The sequence below is a fragment of the Strongylocentrotus purpuratus genome, unplaced genomic scaffold (assembly GCF_000002235.5).
Source record: "Strongylocentrotus purpuratus isolate Spur 01 unplaced genomic scaffold, Spur_5.0 spur5_contig_863, whole genome shotgun sequence".
Classification (NCBI taxonomy): Eukaryota; Metazoa; Echinodermata; class Echinoidea; order Camarodonta; family Strongylocentrotidae; genus Strongylocentrotus; species Strongylocentrotus purpuratus.
The window spans coordinates 1,485,342-1,504,071 of record NW_022145572.1 but is presented as its reverse complement, the minus strand read 5'-3'; the positions used below and the strand labels follow the sequence as shown (position 1 = coordinate 1,504,071).

General features: G+C 38.3%; 3 protein-coding genes and 1 long non-coding RNA gene across 4 annotated transcripts; 1 reads left to right on the top strand and 3 right to left on the bottom strand.

Annotated features, from left to right (window-relative positions):
* Nucleotides 1-201: 201 nt before the first annotated feature.
* Nucleotides 202-8,860, top strand: LOC115919312 (uncharacterized protein C6orf118-like). Its single transcript, XM_030972784.1, has 8 exons — nt 202-486; nt 1,809-2,144; nt 2,869-3,396; nt 4,070-4,201; nt 4,871-5,058; nt 5,499-5,811; nt 6,407-6,468; nt 7,031-8,860. The coding sequence occupies exons 2-8, from the start codon at nt 1,890-1,892 to the stop codon at nt 7,086-7,088; spliced, it is 1,536 nt and encodes a 511-aa protein (XP_030828644.1). The 5' UTR covers nt 202-486; nt 1,809-1,889; the 3' UTR covers nt 7,089-8,860.
* On the bottom strand, nt 8,738-11,592 carry LOC115919320. Its single transcript, XR_004061798.1, has 2 exons — nt 9,484-11,592; nt 8,738-9,112 (listed from the first exon to the last, which is right to left on the bottom strand). It is a non-coding gene; the product is annotated as an uncharacterized LOC115919320 (long non-coding RNA).
* A 317-nt stretch (nt 11,593-11,909) lies between these two features.
* On the bottom strand, nt 11,910-12,531 carry LOC753068 (ribonuclease P protein subunit p21-like). The gene has a single exon (XM_003726352.2). The coding sequence runs from the start codon at nt 12,376-12,378 to the stop codon at nt 12,025-12,027; it is 354 nt and encodes a 117-aa protein (XP_003726400.1). The 5' UTR covers nt 12,379-12,531; the 3' UTR covers nt 11,910-12,024.
* On the bottom strand, nt 11,920-16,875 carry LOC592264 (transcription initiation factor TFIID subunit 13). Its single transcript, XM_030972796.1, has 4 exons — nt 16,818-16,875; nt 15,007-15,103; nt 13,974-14,071; nt 11,920-12,903 (listed from the first exon to the last, which is right to left on the bottom strand). Exons 1-4 carry the CDS (start codon nt 16,854-16,856, stop codon nt 12,739-12,741), a joined length of 399 nt encoding a protein of 132 aa, XP_030828656.1. The 5' UTR covers nt 16,857-16,875; the 3' UTR covers nt 11,920-12,738.
* Between the last annotated feature and the right edge of the window lie 1,855 nt (nt 16,876-18,730).

Here is an 18,730-nt window from a genome sequence, read left to right as displayed (position 1 = left end):
ACTCGACTGCTTTTTTGTAAACTCGATTGCTTTTTTGTAAAGTCGACTGCTTTTTTGTAAACTCGACCAATTATGACGGCTGTGGCGTGCCATATTGGTGCAGTGTACCGGTGCAGTGACGGGTAAACGCTTGACTTGACTTGACTTGAGAGAAGAACTTACAGTAGGTCTCGTCTATAATCAACTTATCATGCTTGTTTTTCTACAAATCTTAATATTTGGAGTTTCTTACCAAAGACAGAACGGACGGATCTATCCGCAGCGGACATTTTCAAATATGTGGCGACTTAGGCAAACACACAAATGTAGAAAACAAGGTGAAACGTTGAAATGAGGACAGTCGACGTCGCCAGCATGTATCTCGAACGTGAACAAAAAATTACTCACATTTAACGAGCGCCATCTACAGTTGACTAGCATAGCAACTTGGCCAGCGTAAACAAAATTAAGAAATCCCTTGATCATTTTTCAGTTGCAGGCTTCACGGTAAATATGAATACTTTCTTGATAAGAAAAGATTTGAAAATATTTTTCTGATATTATTTTAATCTCTGCATAGTTTAGTGTAATTGACAAAGCTCTAGGTCTCGGGGTGACGCTGCACAAAAAGAGTCTATATCCAGTTGGTAATACGAACCAGTCCCATGCGTGCATTTATTTGTTTTTTTTATTTGTAAAATTGTAGCACTAGCACAAGCAGAAGAGGCTAGAGGAAGAGGAAGGGGAAGGGGAAGGGGAAGAAGAAGAGGAGGGGGAAGAAGAAGAAGAAGAATTTCAAGGAGAAGGAGGAGGAGGGGGAGCTAGAGGGGAGGAGAAGGAGAAGAAGAAGAGAAAAAGACGAAGAAGCGAGAGAGACAGAGACAGAGAGAGACAGAGGAGGGGAGTAGACCTACTTTAATCAGTGACAGCAGTAAACCCTATAAGGGAAATTCAGGATTTTTAAATACTAGACTCGAGTTTAGAGAGGAATTGCAATTAAGAAGGAGGATAAAAAGAAGTAAAAAACAAAAGAGAGGATGAGAAGAAGAAGACAACAACAAAGAAAGAAAGAAGATGTAGATCTAGAAGAAGAAGAAGATGAGAAGAAAAATAGAGAGAGAGAGAGAGAGAGGGGTTGGGGAGGGGGACAGGAGGGGAGTATCATGCAGTAATCGGTATTCAGAAAATTCAGGATTTCTGAATATGGTACAAGAGGAATTAAAATAGGAGGATAAAAATAGGAGAAAAGGAAGGAGAGGAAGATAAGAAAGAGATGGATGGGAGATTAAAGAAGAGAAGGGGGAGTACCGGTATAAGGAAAATGAAGAAGTAGAAGAAAATTGAAGAGAGAAAGGCTAGTGAAGAAAGAAGGAGAAGAATGAGAAAAAGGAAAGTTAGTAAGATACACGTATGATGTAGGCAGAGGCAGCTTGGTGTGATTACCACCATTCACTTTTGGGGTTTGTTTTATTTTGAAATGCCAAAAGTCATCTAATCCAGTGTTGTTGTTTTTTTTTTTTTTTTTTTTTTTGGGGGGGGGGGGGGTTGTCTGCATGTCTCTCACCATATGACAAGATAAAAATAAAGGTGATAAAATGGATAAAACAAAAACAAATCTTTTAAAGTCATCAATCAAAATTTAATGGGTTCTTGCCATGAGCTTCGTATGTCAGAACCAATTTTGTTTTTGCGTCTTATTGATTAATGATATTCTGAGTGTTAGGACCCATTTTTTTTTATGATGGTGGTTCGCCCACTCCTAGCACTTTTTTCCTTCTCCAATTCATTGTTCAGTACATCTTAAATTTCTGTTTGTTTATCTTCTATAGACACTTCTCCAACACATTCTATGGACTGTTCAAAAACCTAGAGGGCATTACTATAACCTCGCAGTAGTCTTCATATTGGCTATGGCTTCAGAACAAGAGGGTCCTGACGGGCCCCTCCCTCCACCGGGGGTTAGTTCTCGCCCCCTTCGGGACGTCATGGAGGGTCTCTTTCAGGAGCAGAAGTATGACATCTTACTGAGGACCAAGGGTCACTTGAATCACAACCGGCTCTCAAAGCCCCCTGAGATGGCAACCCACAAGCCGTGGGAGAGTTCAGGCAAGGAGGTACCCCTGCTGCTTGCCCCAAGCAAGCTGCCCTCGCCGAGACGTGCACAGGTAAAGAAATTATCTTAATATATGATTAAAGAAACAGCAAAAAGTGTGATTCCATACTAGATGAAAATATGACATTTTGACATAGTGAAGCCTTATTTATAACCATTATAGCTGCAATACATGGAAGTCTTGTTTATGCCCATCATAACGTATGCCCAGATGTTGTGTTTTGGGACAAGTTGTGTGCAAAGTTAATTCAAAACAGCCATTCAAAGAAGTTTACAGAAATATTTCATATATCTTCTAAGACTTATGCTGGACAATATTATAAAGGAAAAAAATTCATGATGGTTAGTGCTATTTGATGAATATTTTCTGTTAAATCCGAATGCAAAAGATAAGTCTTTATGTTTGTCATGTGTCTGTACACCCATCCCCAAATCATTATATTATTGATCAATGGTCTCAATAGAGTGACTTGTCATTTGTCCGCGGGAAAACAAAGGATATTTGTCAAATGAGACATGTCTTAGTCCTTTATGTCATATGGCTTATTTCCATTTAACTAAAGAGAAGATAATTATAGATACTTAAAAAAAAAGAAAATCAAAGAATATCACTGAATAGAGAGAGAGAGACACACAGTTTGAGACTTTGAGTAGTGCAAGACATAAAGCTTCAATACCAATACTATTAATTTTTGTTATAGGCAATATGCTACAATGTAATCTAGTCTTGTAAACCTAATAATTTTAAAGGCCTTTTTGCTTTCCTCCACTTTCAGAGTAAAGAAGAAGAAATGGTGCAGGCCTTGTATCACTTCAGCACAGGTACAGCTGGGAGTTTGCCTCACCCTACCCCAGCAGACCTAAGGACGGACCAGAGAACTACCAAAGCATCCGCAGGTAGTCACCATGGTAGCAGAGCCCAACCCCAGAGAGCGTCTAATTTGGATGCTCGGATGGATTCCCCAGCTTCGTACATTGACGATGGCGTTTGCGTCGAAGAGCTGTCCCTGCCCGAAATCATGCTCCCTGTTTCTCGTCAGAAAACAACTCGGGGGATCTCACGGACCCAGTCTCCCCCCCACCGGTTGCCTCCATTTGATAAGAGGGAGGACAGGAGTGCTGGAGGGAGGGACTTGCACAAGCAACAATTTGTGCAAAGCCACCTGGCTGGGATTACGAAAAGAGACCAGCTCAATAGGTTTCTAGACTTTCAGAAGAATGTACTGAGGAAAGAGGAGATGTATGAGAAAGGGGTCTTAACAGGGAGGAAAGCAGTGGCACATTTGGAAAGGAAATTATATGAGGTAGGGAACAGCGGACAGAGTTCAGAAACATCAATAGGGACTTGCATTTTTACCCTTTCAGGACAGGATTTATTTTTAGAGCCAAATTGATCACCTATTGTTCTTCAAATTGGCTGCAATAATAGTTTTCTTTTATTGAGCTTATTTGGATGAAATGTAATGTCTCTGAAAGCAATATACATGGGCGAGAATGTTGTCGAAAGTTGAAATAATGACAAATTTCATTGAAAAACAATGATCTTGAATGCCTCAACGTGTTGCCAATTTAAGGATGTTGAAGCTTATTTTCCTTTTTGAAATTCCTGGCTTAAAACGTAATATACTCATGAAACAAAACAACATATAGTCTTAAGTGAGTAAGATATCAAGATGTCCCACAAAAAACAAATGCCTGGTGTTATCACTCCCTTCACATTGGCTACCAATTGATTTTGATGTATTTAATACACACATTCCCACAGACTCCCAAGTGCAAGTTATGTCTACAGTGATATTTGGTGGGTTGCATATGAAATTTTAATGTTATTTCAGACTTCAGTACTTTCCAAGTAAGTGTATGAGCCATGCCATAAATCTTGTTATTGTTAAAATAATTCTCTGCTATTTAGGTGTCTCCTGCAAACGAGCGACACTATTTTTAAACTTTATATTTCATTGAATATCCAATTTGTAGAAACTTCAGGAGCTGAATGTGGAGGCTAGATTCAGTGCGCCAAACTTTCACCGGTTGCAGATCTACAGTGATATCTGGGATGAACTCATCGAAGAAACCCCAACCTTTGCCAAGGTTCTGCTGGAAGTCAAGGTGAGATCCTCAATAGATTAAAGGGAGTGTAGCCTGACGAGACTAAGGTGACACGACATTTGCTCCTGCGACAATTGCTCCGGGCTTTATTTCGTCTAAGATGTAGGGTTAGGGTTAAGGTTTCAATAGGGTTTTATGTTAGGTTTAGGGTTAGGTTTAGGGTAGGGTATAGTGTTGAATCCAGGGTTGAAGTTAGCCATTCGATTAGTGTATGAAATTTACAGCGGAGCAATTGTCGCCGGAGCAAATGTCATGGAATCGAGACTAAGTGTCTTTCCCATGGCCTGAGTCGGGGCCAATCGGGTATAATACGACTATGGACAACGAACAGGACTGAACTTCGGATAGAAATTATAGTTTCGGAACCAATAAACTAGAACCCATTATGATGGTACCTACAGATCTCATTAAATCATTCGGGGGAGTTCATGAAACCTGAACAATGGTTTAGTTTAATAAGGAATTAGTTGAAACCGCTGTACATTCTCTACGGAAGCCGAAAAACCGGATGAAAGCTTGTCTTGGCGTCTTCCCCAGTATAGTATCTGCACATGTGCCAAACTGCGCAGTAAAGGAGGAAGTTCGCCCTCTACAGGCAGACATGGTGTTTGCGTAAAGGTCAATTTAGAAACTTCTCACAAATTTTCACCTGGCACTTTTGATTTATAGGGTGAGTTTGACCTTTACATGGGGTTACTACTGGACACACAGCCTCACAAGCATGGTGAGATCCTGAGCCAGCAGGTCAGGGGACTGACTGCAAGTGGTGTGGTCCTGCCTGGAGAACTGGCTATCGGTCAGGACGTGGTCAAGAAAATGGAACAGGAGACTAAGAATCTGCTTGAAGAAAATGACAGGTAAGCAAGAACTCTTTATTTTGTTTGACTATTGACTCCTTATGGAGTGTACACGATTCATAAACTCTAGGAATAATGAAGTCCATCGTACAAAGAGTCGATATTGATTGCAACTTATTTGTGATTGATATAATTGCAACTATACATAAGAGACAGGTGACTTTTAACTTGCTATTGATTGTAGGACTTGGGATTGATTTGGATCTATCGCAACTCTTCATAAGATAAGGTCCTGGTCTCCTTGATGGACTAATAAGTATTTCGTCACAGGCTGAATTGGTATATCTGACCCCCATGTCAAACAGTCTACAAACTAAGCATCTTTAAACTTTTTATTCTTTGTTCTGATTATGGTAATGTGTTTATGTTTTAAACGATCTTTTGATTTCGATTTTTTTTCTTCTTCTGACAATGCCTTTTCATGAATTCATGCTGCACAGGTTACGAGAGACACTGCGCAAAGAAGAACATGCGGTTGCCAAGCTTCCGCCTCTCATCGGCCTCCCCGACCCCATCGCCGCGAGGGTCAAGGCCAAGGAAGAGGAGATAGTCCTGGGCCAAGGGGACCAGGTACTGGAACACCATAATAAGATCCTAGACCTGCAGGGTGAGATAGAAGCCCTGACAGAGGACCTTCACGAGCACCATGTGCCTCGGTCTATCTGTGACCATATGGAAGGCTGTCTGAGGGATACGGAGGCAGAGGTGCTCAAACTCCTCTCCACTAATGAGTACTTGGCGAAGACAATACAGGTAAAAGTTTCTTCTTAAGCCTGTCTGTACTAGTTTGGCCAGGGCGATTATCTGACAGGTGGTTATCTCATCATGGGGGACCAACAGGCACCGATTAGGCATTGTTGGCTATATAGAGGGCGCAAGTAGCCATAAGTAGTGCAGTGGGGCTTTAAAGCTGAGAGGGGTTTGACCCCTCTGAGTATAAACTGTTGACTTGAGTCTTGAATGATTAAAACAAGCATGCTCTCTCTCTCTCTCCTTCTCTGTGAATACTGATTGGATTCTGAGTTGTGCCCTTTGAGTGATGATGTAAAAATATCCCTGGACCTGTGAGCAGTTTAGCTTTGGAAAAACAAAGCCCAATAAGGGAGAAAAAAAAATGAGCTTTGGTAAAAAAGCACACTAAAGAAAAATAAGGGCTGTGATTAAAAAAAAAAAGCACAATGAATAAAGTGCATAACAATTACTATGATAAAATAATATTTGATTGATATCTGATCAGAAAAGATCTCCTGTAATTACAATTTTGTGTGTGAGTTTGTGTACTTTGCATACGATTTGTTCAAGATTTATTCTCATTTATCAATAATTATTTGTTTTGGTTCGTTTCCAGGGTCTGAGTGTGGATGTGGACAAACTTCTCGAGAGGTATGATGCACCGGATACAGATATCAGGTAGGTCAATAACATTGTGAAGTAGCACTGAAGCAGGAGGGTTTTATCTGGAACTGGTATTTTGAAAGTATATCATGACCTTTTTATAACAAATTTCTTGGAACCAAGGAATTTACCTGGTTATATATTGACAACTTGTTACATCAGCACCATTCTGTTATGCTGCTGGCTTATGGGCACTGTTAGATTATTCTTTTATGAATTGACATCTTATATTGCAGGTTCCTCTCACAAAACCGAAATGATATTGGGAAGGACACGTGCTCATGTCTTCAAAATTGTGTTTTGTTTATAATTATGGGATAAAGCAACTGTTTTGTGCAACAGACCCTGGCCTTGCAGCATCTGAGTAGATGGTCTAAAAGGACCAAAGAATGATTTGTGAATTCTAGGAATATTGCAAATAATTTCTGCAAATAAATGAATTTTTGAATTAATGAAATGAAAAATAGAATCTGTACCGGTATTTAGCATTTCGAAACACAAGAATATGGGTGTGGGAGTAATTTGTTTTAATTTTTTTTTTCATCTCTGATCACTTTTTTTTCTTTTCATTTTTCAGAGCCATTTGGAAGAGTATCAACACTATAGGTGCCATGACATTTCCAGGAGTATACTAGGAGCTTGCCAGTAAATATGGATCCTACTATGGCCAGTGTGGTGTTTGTATACAAGGAACATTTTTTCTTGGTTTATGGATGATAGCTGAATTGAACATTGAAAATCTATGGGCAGTAAATCTTGCTCTTACCTCAGTCATATCACCTGACCGACTCCAAACTGGCCAATTCTTGGTCATTTGGGGGTAATTTAGTACTTTGTTTGGTCTGTTGTTGGCCTGGGTAGTGTTTCATAAAACCTTCATAAGTACAAGTTTGCCAACAACCCATTGATTTCACACACACGTTTCAATGGGATGTCGTGTGAACTTGTATACTTATGACTGTTTCGTTAAACAATGCCAATTGTGTGACTAGGATATCAAGAATTGAGTGTTGAGCTATTATGCTGGAACTAAGAATGGTTACGCTCTCCTTCCTCAACGGAAATACACCGTGAATTTTATTATCAGAGAAGATTTTATTTTATGCCCAATTAAGCAATGAAGTAGGGCACTGTACAGTGTAGGTACAATTACAAGTGTTTCATAAACTTGGTGACACAGAAAGTTTCAATTTAATTGTGAGTTGTGGTTAAAGACTTCAATCCTTAGGGAAGTGGCTGGAGGTACTTCTGCGTTGTTTATTAAACCGCAGTGGATCGGTTATTGGATCAGCAATGTATATGATACTGATGATGATGATGATTGTTTTATTGACTGCTAAAAAGGTATGTCTATGCTTGTATTAAGTAAGCAACCAGGGGACCGATGGCTTTAAATTCTTCTCCGAGGATTAATGCCTTACCAAAGGACACCAGCGCATCACCTTGGTTTCGAACCAGGGACCACTACTCTACCACTGAGCCATATTGCGCCACTGTAATATGATCAATGCTTGAAATCGCATCCAAATCTATTTCCAACCGAACTCATGTTTCAACTTACGACAGGTGACAGGTAACAGGTGACAGGTGACAGGTGACAGGTGTATGCACTCATGTTGAGATGAGTAGCTCAATCTTCAACTACATGTATCTATTCTTGGTTATCATGCCCATTATGTTAGAAAAGTCAAGTTGGGTGTCATCACGGACAAAGATTGTAGCTTAAAAACCTGAAAATTTATGAGGTGAAGAATTCATATTGAGATTAAAAGTCTTGATAACTCTCAAACATGCTTCACTAAAATATACAGACAAACTTTCATGCTAGTATTTTTTATTGGTCATTACTATGCTATCTTTCTACTTTCATTGCACATGTGTGTGTAGTCCCATATACTCATTTCGGTGTACAGTGCATGCAACTTTTATTGAATTGAATTTGGGGCACTTCAAACATTAGGAAAGCACAAGTATGTGTAGTTTACTGGTAAGCAAAACCGTCCATTTCTCACCCACCGAATAGCATTTGTGTGATAGATTCTAATCAACTTCCAGATTGCTTTTTTTACAGAATGTATTTATGTACAGTATTTATTATCTACCAAAGCAGAAAGAAAGTGCGTTTGTATTTTTAACTTGTACACATTTTAGGAATATTTGTTGACACTTTACCAAAAGCAAAAAGGAATCGGTAGCTAATCTTTACCAAATGAATCTTTGAATAAGCTATACTGAAGTTTAATCTTACTCATACTATCACGATATGAGAAGTACGTGATCCATGTACATATTTATATAGTCTATTATAAGAAACTAACTATCTTCCAATATTCAATCAAAATTCATATACAAATGTATGTTATACTTATCTATGTTGTAAATTGCTTAATAAAATATTATTATAAAGAATGAATCTTGTGTGAACTGGCTTTCCTTTTCATTAGACCTCTGCAAATGAATGTAGTACATGTATAATTTGAGTGCGTATGTCTGAGCTTACACGGAGCTGTGCGATCATGATAAATCAAAACAAGTGATAAATGACACCTAATATATGTCTATTGTAGCAATATGTATTCATGCAATAAATATGTAAAATATATTGTAAAATGTCTGATTTTAGTGATTTCATTCACAAGTCCCAAAATGCTATCTTTCACTTTAAAGGTAAAGACCAGTTATGGTCATGCGATTGCATTGTGAAAGAAACGTTGTGGAATCGATCAGAAAAGGTTGATCATCTAGCATCTAGCATCTGCAAGGTTCTGGAATCATCAAAATGATAAGAAATTTGGCCCATTCTTCGTAAAGTTACAAGCACTATACACAGAAAGATGTATATGGGACTACCCTATATCTCTCACAGACCATGAGAGAAACAAATTTACCAAATATATGATTTAGTAGGCGGTTTCCCGGCAAATTTTTTTATCATCATGTATTAGTCAAAACATATTCTTTCACATGATTGGTAATGAGAGCTTCCATTTCATTTTTTGAAATTGGGGCGTTTCCAATACTGGTCTTTACCTTTAAAAATCCTTAACTTTAAAAATGAATGAGTGCATGCATACATGGGAACCTGTTCTATTGCAATTTCAACATGACATCGTTTTCACCATCATTTTGGCACACTTCAAAATATAAAGAATGATATGGGATTAAGCATTAGAGGAACATAAAAGAAAATCATTGTCACTTTTAAGTCAAATTATGTGCGCAGACCCTTAGTTCCCTTTGTGCATTATTAGTTTTGGGTAGATATTTGTTATCTTTTAAAATATAAAAAGAATATAATATTTAAGATTTATATAGCGCTGGTATACAAATACAGTTTCTAAGCGCTTTACAAAACAAGTGAAATGAAAAGTACGGTTAAACTAAATATGTAATAAGGATCAACTAGAAACATGAAATGAACAATGCGCTTAATTTAGACCAATTACTTAACTAACAATGTATAACAATAACATGATAATGAAAAATGAAAATGTAAATACAATAATTAAGTAACATTAATGAAACTGCAATAATTATGTAAATTAGACAATAAATAAATTACAAGAAGATAGGACATGTGGTTATAAATACGGTATGATGATGGGCAATTACTTTGTGTTGAATAGATAGGTCTTAAGTCTACGTTTAAAAGTGTCAAGAGTTGGGGATTCACGGACAGAGACGGGGAGATTATTCCAGAGTTTAGGAGCACATACAGAGAAGGCACGATCTCCATAGCGGGTGTGAGTTCGAGGACCAGGTGATAGTTGAAGATGAACAGATGAATATGAGCGGAGCCTGATGGAGGAGGTTTGCACCTTTGGTGAAATGAGTCCATTGATGTATGCTGGAGCAAGTCCTTTTCATGTGTAATCCTCCCCTTTCATCTGATTTTTTATTATTGGTATTCTATAACCTTTACAAGTAAGAGCGTATCTCGATCTTGTATCCCATCCAAAATGTAATACTTTCTCTTTCTTCCATTTTCCCCCTTTCTCATTCTTGTATCATTACTAAATGTTCTGTGTCCAACTCTTTCTCGACACATGTCTGTTCATCTCTCTGTATCTCCCTCTCTCTCTCTCTCTCTCTCTCTATACACTAACTATTTTTGTTATAAATAATGTTCATTTCTTGTGACGTGTAATTGTTCATAAGTCCGTTTTCACTGTATGCTCGGAAATGAACAAAAAAGAGATGTTTGTAACTATTGACAACTAGTGCTTTTGCTGTACGTGTGAAAAATGGAAAGCCCCATGCAACCTTCTGAATATATAGTAATTTTACACTTCCAAAAATCCTAGTATTGCTAAATAACAAGATAACAACTTTAGTGAGTTTATGAACAGTTGCAGAGGGGTTTTCTCAGATCAAGCAGTATTCGGTGTATTTACATATCACCTGTTCAGAACATAAAGGGCGTTAACTCTGTTAAAAGACACGAGTTAACACCCAACCGACTCCAAACGATGTTATACAGTGCTTTGAGAGGAGAAATTCATGACAATGCTCAACTATCTTTCATTGATATACAGTATGTACATTCCAGATCTTATTTTAATACATCAAATAGAATATGTAAATTCATTCTGACAATTTCTGACCATCCATGCATACATGATGTACATATGAACTTTGCTTTTGAAAAAATGCATAGAGAAAATGGGTACTCCGTACTTAAAAAAATGTTAAGGACAATCACCACCAATATTAGGTAGATGAAATGGAGAAGAAAAAAAGAAAAATGAATCCATAGAGTATGAAAAGCTATTCTTAATTCATTATTTTTTATTTTTTAAGGGGGGGGGGGGGAGAGGTGGTGTAGCATATTACCTTCTTTTCACATTGACTTCCCACCCTTTATCTTTTAATGCCCCTTTCTGGTTCTGTCCTCTATTTCTTTCTTTTTCAATTTTTTCAATTTTAATTTAATTTTGTTCAGGGGGGGGGGGGGGGGGGCAAATGTGCTTAACCCACATATTTCCTAAAGGAAGGTATTAACAACCCTTTCTGTTTTTGCCCTTTTTATCTTCCCCTTATTCTGCTATCAAAAGTGACACCTCCTTTTTTTCTTCTTTTATTCATTATCATTATTACATTTTAATTTGTTTTATAACAATCGTTTTGCTGGGGGGGGGGGGGGGGAGGGGAAATTACAGCTCTCTGATATTAATTAAATTGAATATACAGAACAATACACCATAAAAAACATTAAGAAAATGGACTTTGGCATACATTTCTCTGCCACTTCTTCCAAATATCTCAATCATTATAAATTTGAGGTACGCAGGCTAAGGGAGTTGGTAAGCCTCGGTCAGATATAAAGTGACAAAACTAAGACAATTTTATCAATGATGTGAAGTGTACATGTATGTAATACACAAAGCTCAGTGAATATGCCCAGGACCTTTGTTGCCACAGTTGCCATTCATTTACATGTTAAAGAAATTCTGGCGTTTTTTTTGCGGTGGTTTACGTCATGTCTGAATGAGCCTTTAGTCTTGTTGAACGACTGGGGACAGGTCCTCAAAGTCATTACTTTGTCTAGTCATAGCTTGTCAGCTAGCTCTTTCATTGAACAGCTTCTGGTTTATGCACCCACAGGACATGCTTTTCATCTGTGTTAAACCTCTTCACCTGCTTACAGTCCATACACCTGACCACGACGTGCTTCTGCCGTCGACCCTTGACCCTGACCGTAGCTGTAACTCCTGGGACCAACAGGGCGCTACACTTTTTGCATATCGTGCGCTTGATGTGAGGTGCGAGTCGCAGCACGAGCTTTGCCGCTACGTTCTTCATGGTTTCTATGTAGAACCTGGCCAGCTGGGTGTTCCCAGGGTTCTGTGCCAGGCTGCAGTGGGCCGCCTGGTACAGGAAGTTCATTCGCTGGTGACCAATGTCTCCTTTGCCACATTTGACCATCTTGAGCAGAGTTGACCCTGACCTGCAGATGTGCTGAAGTAATTCACCAAGAACTTTACACAAGAAGTCACAAAGTTGTTCTAACCTTGATACAGTTTCCTGCCGTTTCTACAAGAACACAGCAATCAAACTATTGGCATTGCTTAAATCCATCGATTTCACAAATATCGAATTGTCAGAAATCTAACCTAATGACTCACTAAGTAATTCTACACTTGATTCAGAATACTGTGAATTCACCAAGAATCAAACGATGGATACTGATGTACTTTGTCAATGTCAAGTCTCTTGAAGTAGTGGAATTTCCTTTGAAGCATCGATGTCCCCTACTGACCCTGATTAACAAACAATGCCTCTGGGCTAGTAATTGGCTTCGTCAAAAGCCTTCCTTGCTTTCTTGAGTTCCTCATTCATAAGTAGAAGCTGCTTGATCCTGGAGTACTTGCGAGGGTCCTTTCTGATCAGGAAGATGATATCCTCTACCTGAACTCTGCCTTGCCTGCCGACGTGGGTGGCCTTAAGGGTCTGTTTCGAAAAAAAGAATAGAAAGAAAAAAATCTAATTTACAAGTACTTTAACCAGGGTGTAGTATGGGGCCAGACATAGAGCAGGCACTTGCCTCGTGGGGATGTGGGAGAGGGGTTGGGAACGGGGCTCAACATTAACAGGCTTCCAAGACACTAAGTCTTGACCCCAAGAGTTTAAAGTTAATACTTTGGGCTCATGCATACATATTGTAAAAAGTTGAATCCAGACCCCCCCCCCCTCCAAAAAAGTTAGAGAGGATGCCCTGGTTTAGATGCACTAGTACATGTATGTATTGCTTGTTGTAAGTGTTGCTGAATCAGGCCAGGAAGGGTGTCAACACACTTTTCCTTTCTTCCTTCCCCCCTCTTCTTTTCCTCTCTTCTTTTTCCTCCATTTGTCTTTTATTTTTTCCTTTGCAATTACTTTCATGTTGCCCCCTACCCTTCTCCCCTTTAGCAACTTCACTTATTTTACATGTGACTTACCTAACATAATTCATATTTTGAGAAACATTGTTTTGCATCAAATAAAAAGCGCATCCAACATACTTTTTTGCCTGCTCGTCATTGGAGGTAAAGTTACACATACATATTAGAGTCTGATTATGGTATGAGTGCGTGTGACTGTATATTGTATAATAATCAAGTTTGTTTTTCAAATTGCTTCACCTAAATTCCAGTTAAGAATTGGGTAGATTAAAAAATCTCAACACTCATAGTAAGCTTAAATTCTGTATTTCAAAGACTGAAGTAAATTCTAAGGAAATTTATTTTTTCACTTTGCAAAGCCTCGATGAAATATACCAGATGCAGATAAGATTATTCTGTCACTACAATAGGCCTTATGTGTGTTTGAGGAAAGAAAAACCACACATACTTTCATGTGCCATAAGAGGCGTGAGCATATCTTTAAAGATGATCTTCATTTCAATGCAAATGTTTAAATACTTCTACATCATGGTGTTAAATATATAACTGTAATAAAATCTAGCATTTACTCTTCTAGAAAATGCATAATACCAGTATGCAAACTCAGATTGTCTATTCATAATACATCAAAAGACTTACTGTATCTGTAATGAAATCCAGTACCAAATCTTCGAGTAGATCTACGGTCTCAGCATACGGATTCTGATCATCTCCAAATCCATACATCATACATCTCACTGTAAAGTGAAAAGACAAAAGACAAAAGACATAAAAGACAAAAAAAAGTTAGTAGATCTATATCACACAACCTTGAACTTTGAGTCATTTTCATCTCCCTCGAACTCGCACCGTTTTTGCTAACAAAACAAACATTTATTTTTACTGGACCCAAATTCTGGAACACCCTGAATAACGAACTAGTTGAAAGCCCCTCCATTAATTCATTTAAACGAAAGCTTAGGTGTTTCCTTTTGAGTAAGTATGTATAAAAGTAATGTTAATGTCGCGCTGGATCGTACAGGTGGTTATACAGACTTTGTTTTTGTTATTTTACAATGCCATTGATTTCGTCAAATTTGCTTTCTCTTATTCTTCTTCTTCCACTTCTTTTTCGTCTTCCTCTTCTTCCTCTTTCTTTCCTTCTTCACCTTCTTCTACTTATCATTATTATATTATTCTCTTTACTCTTAATTTCTTTTTTTCGTTTCTTCTCAAATTCACTCTCCTTGTACGTCTCTAGAATCTCATGCTATACTACTCCGTTTTCGCCTCCTATAATACCTTTTAAATCCAGACCTACTATATTGTGTTACTCAGTGCAGGAGCCTATTCACATACAAGCTATGCTTTTTATTTAAGCTCCCCACATTTTACATTGTTCTACCTAGCGTGTTATATATACATATTTCGAAATTTCGTACTTATTTTCTGTACATTATATTTAATTTGAATTCTTTCTTTTTTTTCTCTTTTTTTTTCTTGTGTGAAATCTACTCTTATAATAATATACGCCTGTACAAAAAAAGAAAGAATATAAACTGTTTTTTCTATGTAAAATGTGGAATGAATAAAACTTCGAACTTCAAATAAACCAAATCTTAATGGTATATTACAACATCCAAATGGTACATGAACATATTCAAAATGCAATTGTAAAGAATTGATGTCTTACACTCTTTGTTGAAGAATCTCTTTCTCTTATCAGCACTCTCGACTGGAATATCTTGATCAGCTTCCTGCCCATCAAAGTCCTGAGTATCTTCAGTTTCCTATTTCAACAGAAGATGATAATTCATTAACATATTTGGGGAGAATGATAAATGTGATTAGTTTAGTGTAATAAAGTCAGGGCGACTGGGAAAAAAAGGGTTAATTTTACCTTTTTTTTGGAGACGGGCCCCCTCCCCTGGTGCTTGAGGGGGGTGGGGGGGGGAGGGGGCTGCGGTTTTCAAATTTTCGGGAGCCAAAAAAAAATATTAAAAATTAGAGCTCACTAGGGTTTTTCGAAATAGATACATTTTAAGGCCAATATTAGATGAAATAATACAATATAGTTTTTTGTTGAAGGCCACCATTTTCGTTAGTACAAACCATCTGTTTCCGGCGCTAGTTCAGAAGTCTATCCAGACTTTGGCCCGGAACTCCGGCATGGAGACATTCTACTAAAACATACCGAAAATCAACTAAATCTTCATCAATTGTTCAAATAAGGGTCATGATTTAAAAATCATTGTTTCTTACCTGTTTCGTGTCATTTTTCTTATCTTTTTTGGAGTATTTTTCTTAAAAACGAAGACTTATATACACTTTCTCACGGGATTCACAGCAAACTGCTGCACAACACAATTGCATACCGTACCGATGGTGGGGTGCAGGCGCGCGTGTGTGTTGAGTAGCGACTGTAGCAATTCTAACTTAACATTACACAGGCGCACGCCCGCACCCCACCGTTGGTATGGTATGCAATTGTATTGTGCAGCTTTTAAATCATGACCATTATTTGAACAATTGATGAAGATTTAGTAGATTTTCAGTATGTTTTAGTCGGTATACTTACTATCTCCACGCCAGAGTTCTGGGTCAAAGTCTGGATCAGTAGGGGCGCTAGTCCGAGAGTGAGGATCGTCCTCGTAAACGAGGATATCTTCATAAACGCTGACAACATGCGTCCTCAAAAATGAGGATGGTCTGCATTTTCGCAGACGTTTTTTTTTCATCGGCGCTCTGCGAGTTTCGGGTTACCGAACCACCCACTGTCCCACTTGCAATGCCAAAAATGGATTCCCTGGGGGAAAATAACCCTAGTTCACCATTTACTTTCATGGGTTGTCTATCTTCCCAAGGATTTTATTGCTCATAATGTGAAGGTCTCTGTACAAAGTCAATGTAAAATGCACCAAGAAAATCATCATGGAATCCATTTTTTGCATTGCCAATGTGCCGATCAAAAATATGAAACGTCTGCGATCCTTATTTTTGAGGACGAATCGGTCCGCGTTTATGAAGATGATCCTTATTCTCAGACCAGCGTCCTTACTGACTGTGGATAGACTTTTGAACTGGCGCCCCGTTTCCTACTAATTTTATCAGGTTTCCCTTTCCAAATGAAATAGATCTAGGCCTAGGCCTAATGAATATTAAAAAAGAGACATTTATTGCTTTTAAAAGATGTTCAGAATGGTCAGGAATGGACATAAATAAATGGTTAAATTGCGAAACAAGCATTGACTACTATGGTTTGCTGGATCTGTTTCTGAAGTGTCAGAATTATCAATCATAAATAACTTGTTAATGCCAACATATCTTGCAATAGATGGGGCATACAGAAACCCGGGACCATATTGAGAGAGGCATTACTAACCTTTAAAAGCAACATCACTACATGATTTCATACCGTAAACTTCAAATAAAATCTTAAATACTATTAAGGTAACGAATTATTACAAGTTAACTATTTCTAACAGAACAAAATGAATCACAAACCTCGGTATTCGAAGCACCTGAGTTCAGAGATTCTGCCATTCTCGTAAAATAACCTGTAGAGGGCGCTCTATTATTAACAATTATAGCTAGCGCGATGCGTTGTATATAGAGCTACTTTTTAAAATTTTAAAACCACGTATTCTTGTTATTTTTCCACTCAAAACAGAAAATACAAATCATTCACAATTTTCCGCATAATAAAATCTTTCCACAACTAAACAATAACTATTACAATGCAACAAAAAAAGAAAACATGTGCAAAAGAAGTACATTATAATTATAAAGCTTTTCATTTTAGAAATGAAATTACAGTAATGTGTAGATCAATACCTTTGTTTTGAGAGGAAACAAACTGTTTTATATTATTTTCTAAATCAGAAAGAAGGGAAAAGAAAAGACAGACTGTTAACGGCCTAGAATGATAGGAGTTCATTCCCCTATTAAACCTACTTTGCAGAAACCTCGCCACCCCCACCTGGCCACGGCCTCACTCCCCTCCCGCCCGATAATATGAACAGCCTTTGTTGCCTAATTTCCCTAAAAGGATAAAAGCATTTCTTTCACACGTACGTGTAATGCTTATTTATTTATTTATGACTAGGCCTTGACGTCCCTAGAAAGGGAGATTGTTCCACCTTCTAAAATGATTACGTAATGTTCCGCTCCGTTGAACAAACTTATTATCGTCTTTTTTGTTTTCCAATATTTAAAAAAAAAAATATCTTGAGGAGGCCCAAAAGGACATTTTGGGTTATGATCATTTTATTGGAAAAGGGGTTCCTTTTGCCGTAATCCCTATGTACCAATAATTATGATTCCTCTCATTCTCTCCCTCTCTTTTTCTCTCTTTCTTGATCTTTCTACCCCCTGTCCCATACCCCAGTCTATCCTCTCTCCTCCATGCACGCTCTCTCTCTCCCCACTCCCTTCTTTCTTATAAAGTTTTTTTTGCTATATAGGCCTATACAAACTATAATTATTATCATGATCATTATTATTATCATTATCATCAAGAATCACCAAAGTTAATATGGGAAATCCAACCTAGCACACAATTTTCAAAGAAAACAGAAACAAATCAGAAAATCAGACTGTCAACAGTTTGAGCGCAATCGGACTGAAAATAAAAAAGCCATGAAATTATAAAAGTTAAAATCACAATATTACTAAAGCCTACGGGTGAACTTCAAATTCACTTAATCGGTAATGTCCAGGGAGACGATCATACGAGGGAAAATCTGTATTTTGTGTGAATCATGGGGCACTAAAGGAATTCAGATTTTCTACAATATTTTCTCGTACATATTGAAGAATACTATGCGAGGGAGCGTAGCGACCGAGCGAAATTGATTTTTTTTTTTTTTTTTTTTTTTTTTGGGGGGGGGGGGGGGGTGCATTTTATTATTCTAAACGCTGCACTGTTTGACCCTCCAGAGCCTAAAAATGTGTTGCAGTCTTTAGTCAGTATTTGCTATAAATTTTGTGTGTGCATTTTTTTCAAATTTTCGTGAGAGGGGGGGGGGGGGCATGTCCTCCCCCCCCCCCCCCCCCCACCAGGGGCGGATCCAGCCGGGGGGATAAGGAGCACAATTTTTTGTTGTTTTTGCTCTCGATAATTTGAAAATCGCGCCGGCCAATAATACGGCACGGGCCCCCGCCCTCCCCCCCCCCTCCCCACTGGATCCGCCACTGACCCCCACCCCCCCCCCCCCCCGTCCCCCGGAATCGCCGCCCCTGCTTCGACTCTACTTTTCGAAGGTAACACGTTCATGCAAACATAGTACGCACGTGCAACCCGGAAGTCTATACTTATCCAGGTTAGCTAACTTGGTTGTGATCTATATCGCTTTGGCCAGGTATGTACGTGCATCCACAGTAAATGTATAAAGGCCTTTACTATACAGACCATGGAC

Bases quoted from the DNA above. Each gene is read 5' to 3' on its own strand.
- LOC115919312 (XM_030972784.1), top strand. From the start codon at position 1,890: ATGGCTTCAGAACAAGAGGGTCCTGACGGGCCCCTCCCTCCACCGGGG. The intron at 3,397-4,069 runs GTAGGGAACAGC...TCCAATTTGTAG, and splicing joins TGGAAAGGAAATTATATGAG to AAACTTCAGGAGCTGAATGT. The intron at 5,059-5,498 runs GTAAGCAAGAAC...CATGCTGCACAG, and splicing joins CTGCTTGAAGAAAATGACAG to GTTACGAGAGACACTGCGCA.
- LOC753068 (XM_003726352.2), bottom strand. From the start codon at position 12,378: ATGGTCAAATGTGGCAAAGGAGACATTGGTCACCAGCGAATGAACTTC.
- LOC592264 (XM_030972796.1), bottom strand. From the start codon at position 16,856: ATGGCAGAATCTCTGAACTCAGGTGCTTCGAATACCGAG. The intron at 14,072-15,006 runs GTAAGACATCAA...TTCACTTTACAG, and splicing joins GAGATTCTTCAACAAAGAGT to TGAGATGTATGATGTATGGA. The intron at 12,904-13,973 runs GTAAGTCTTTTG...TTTTCGAAACAG, and splicing joins TGGATTTCATTACAGATACA to ACCCTTAAGGCCACCCACGT.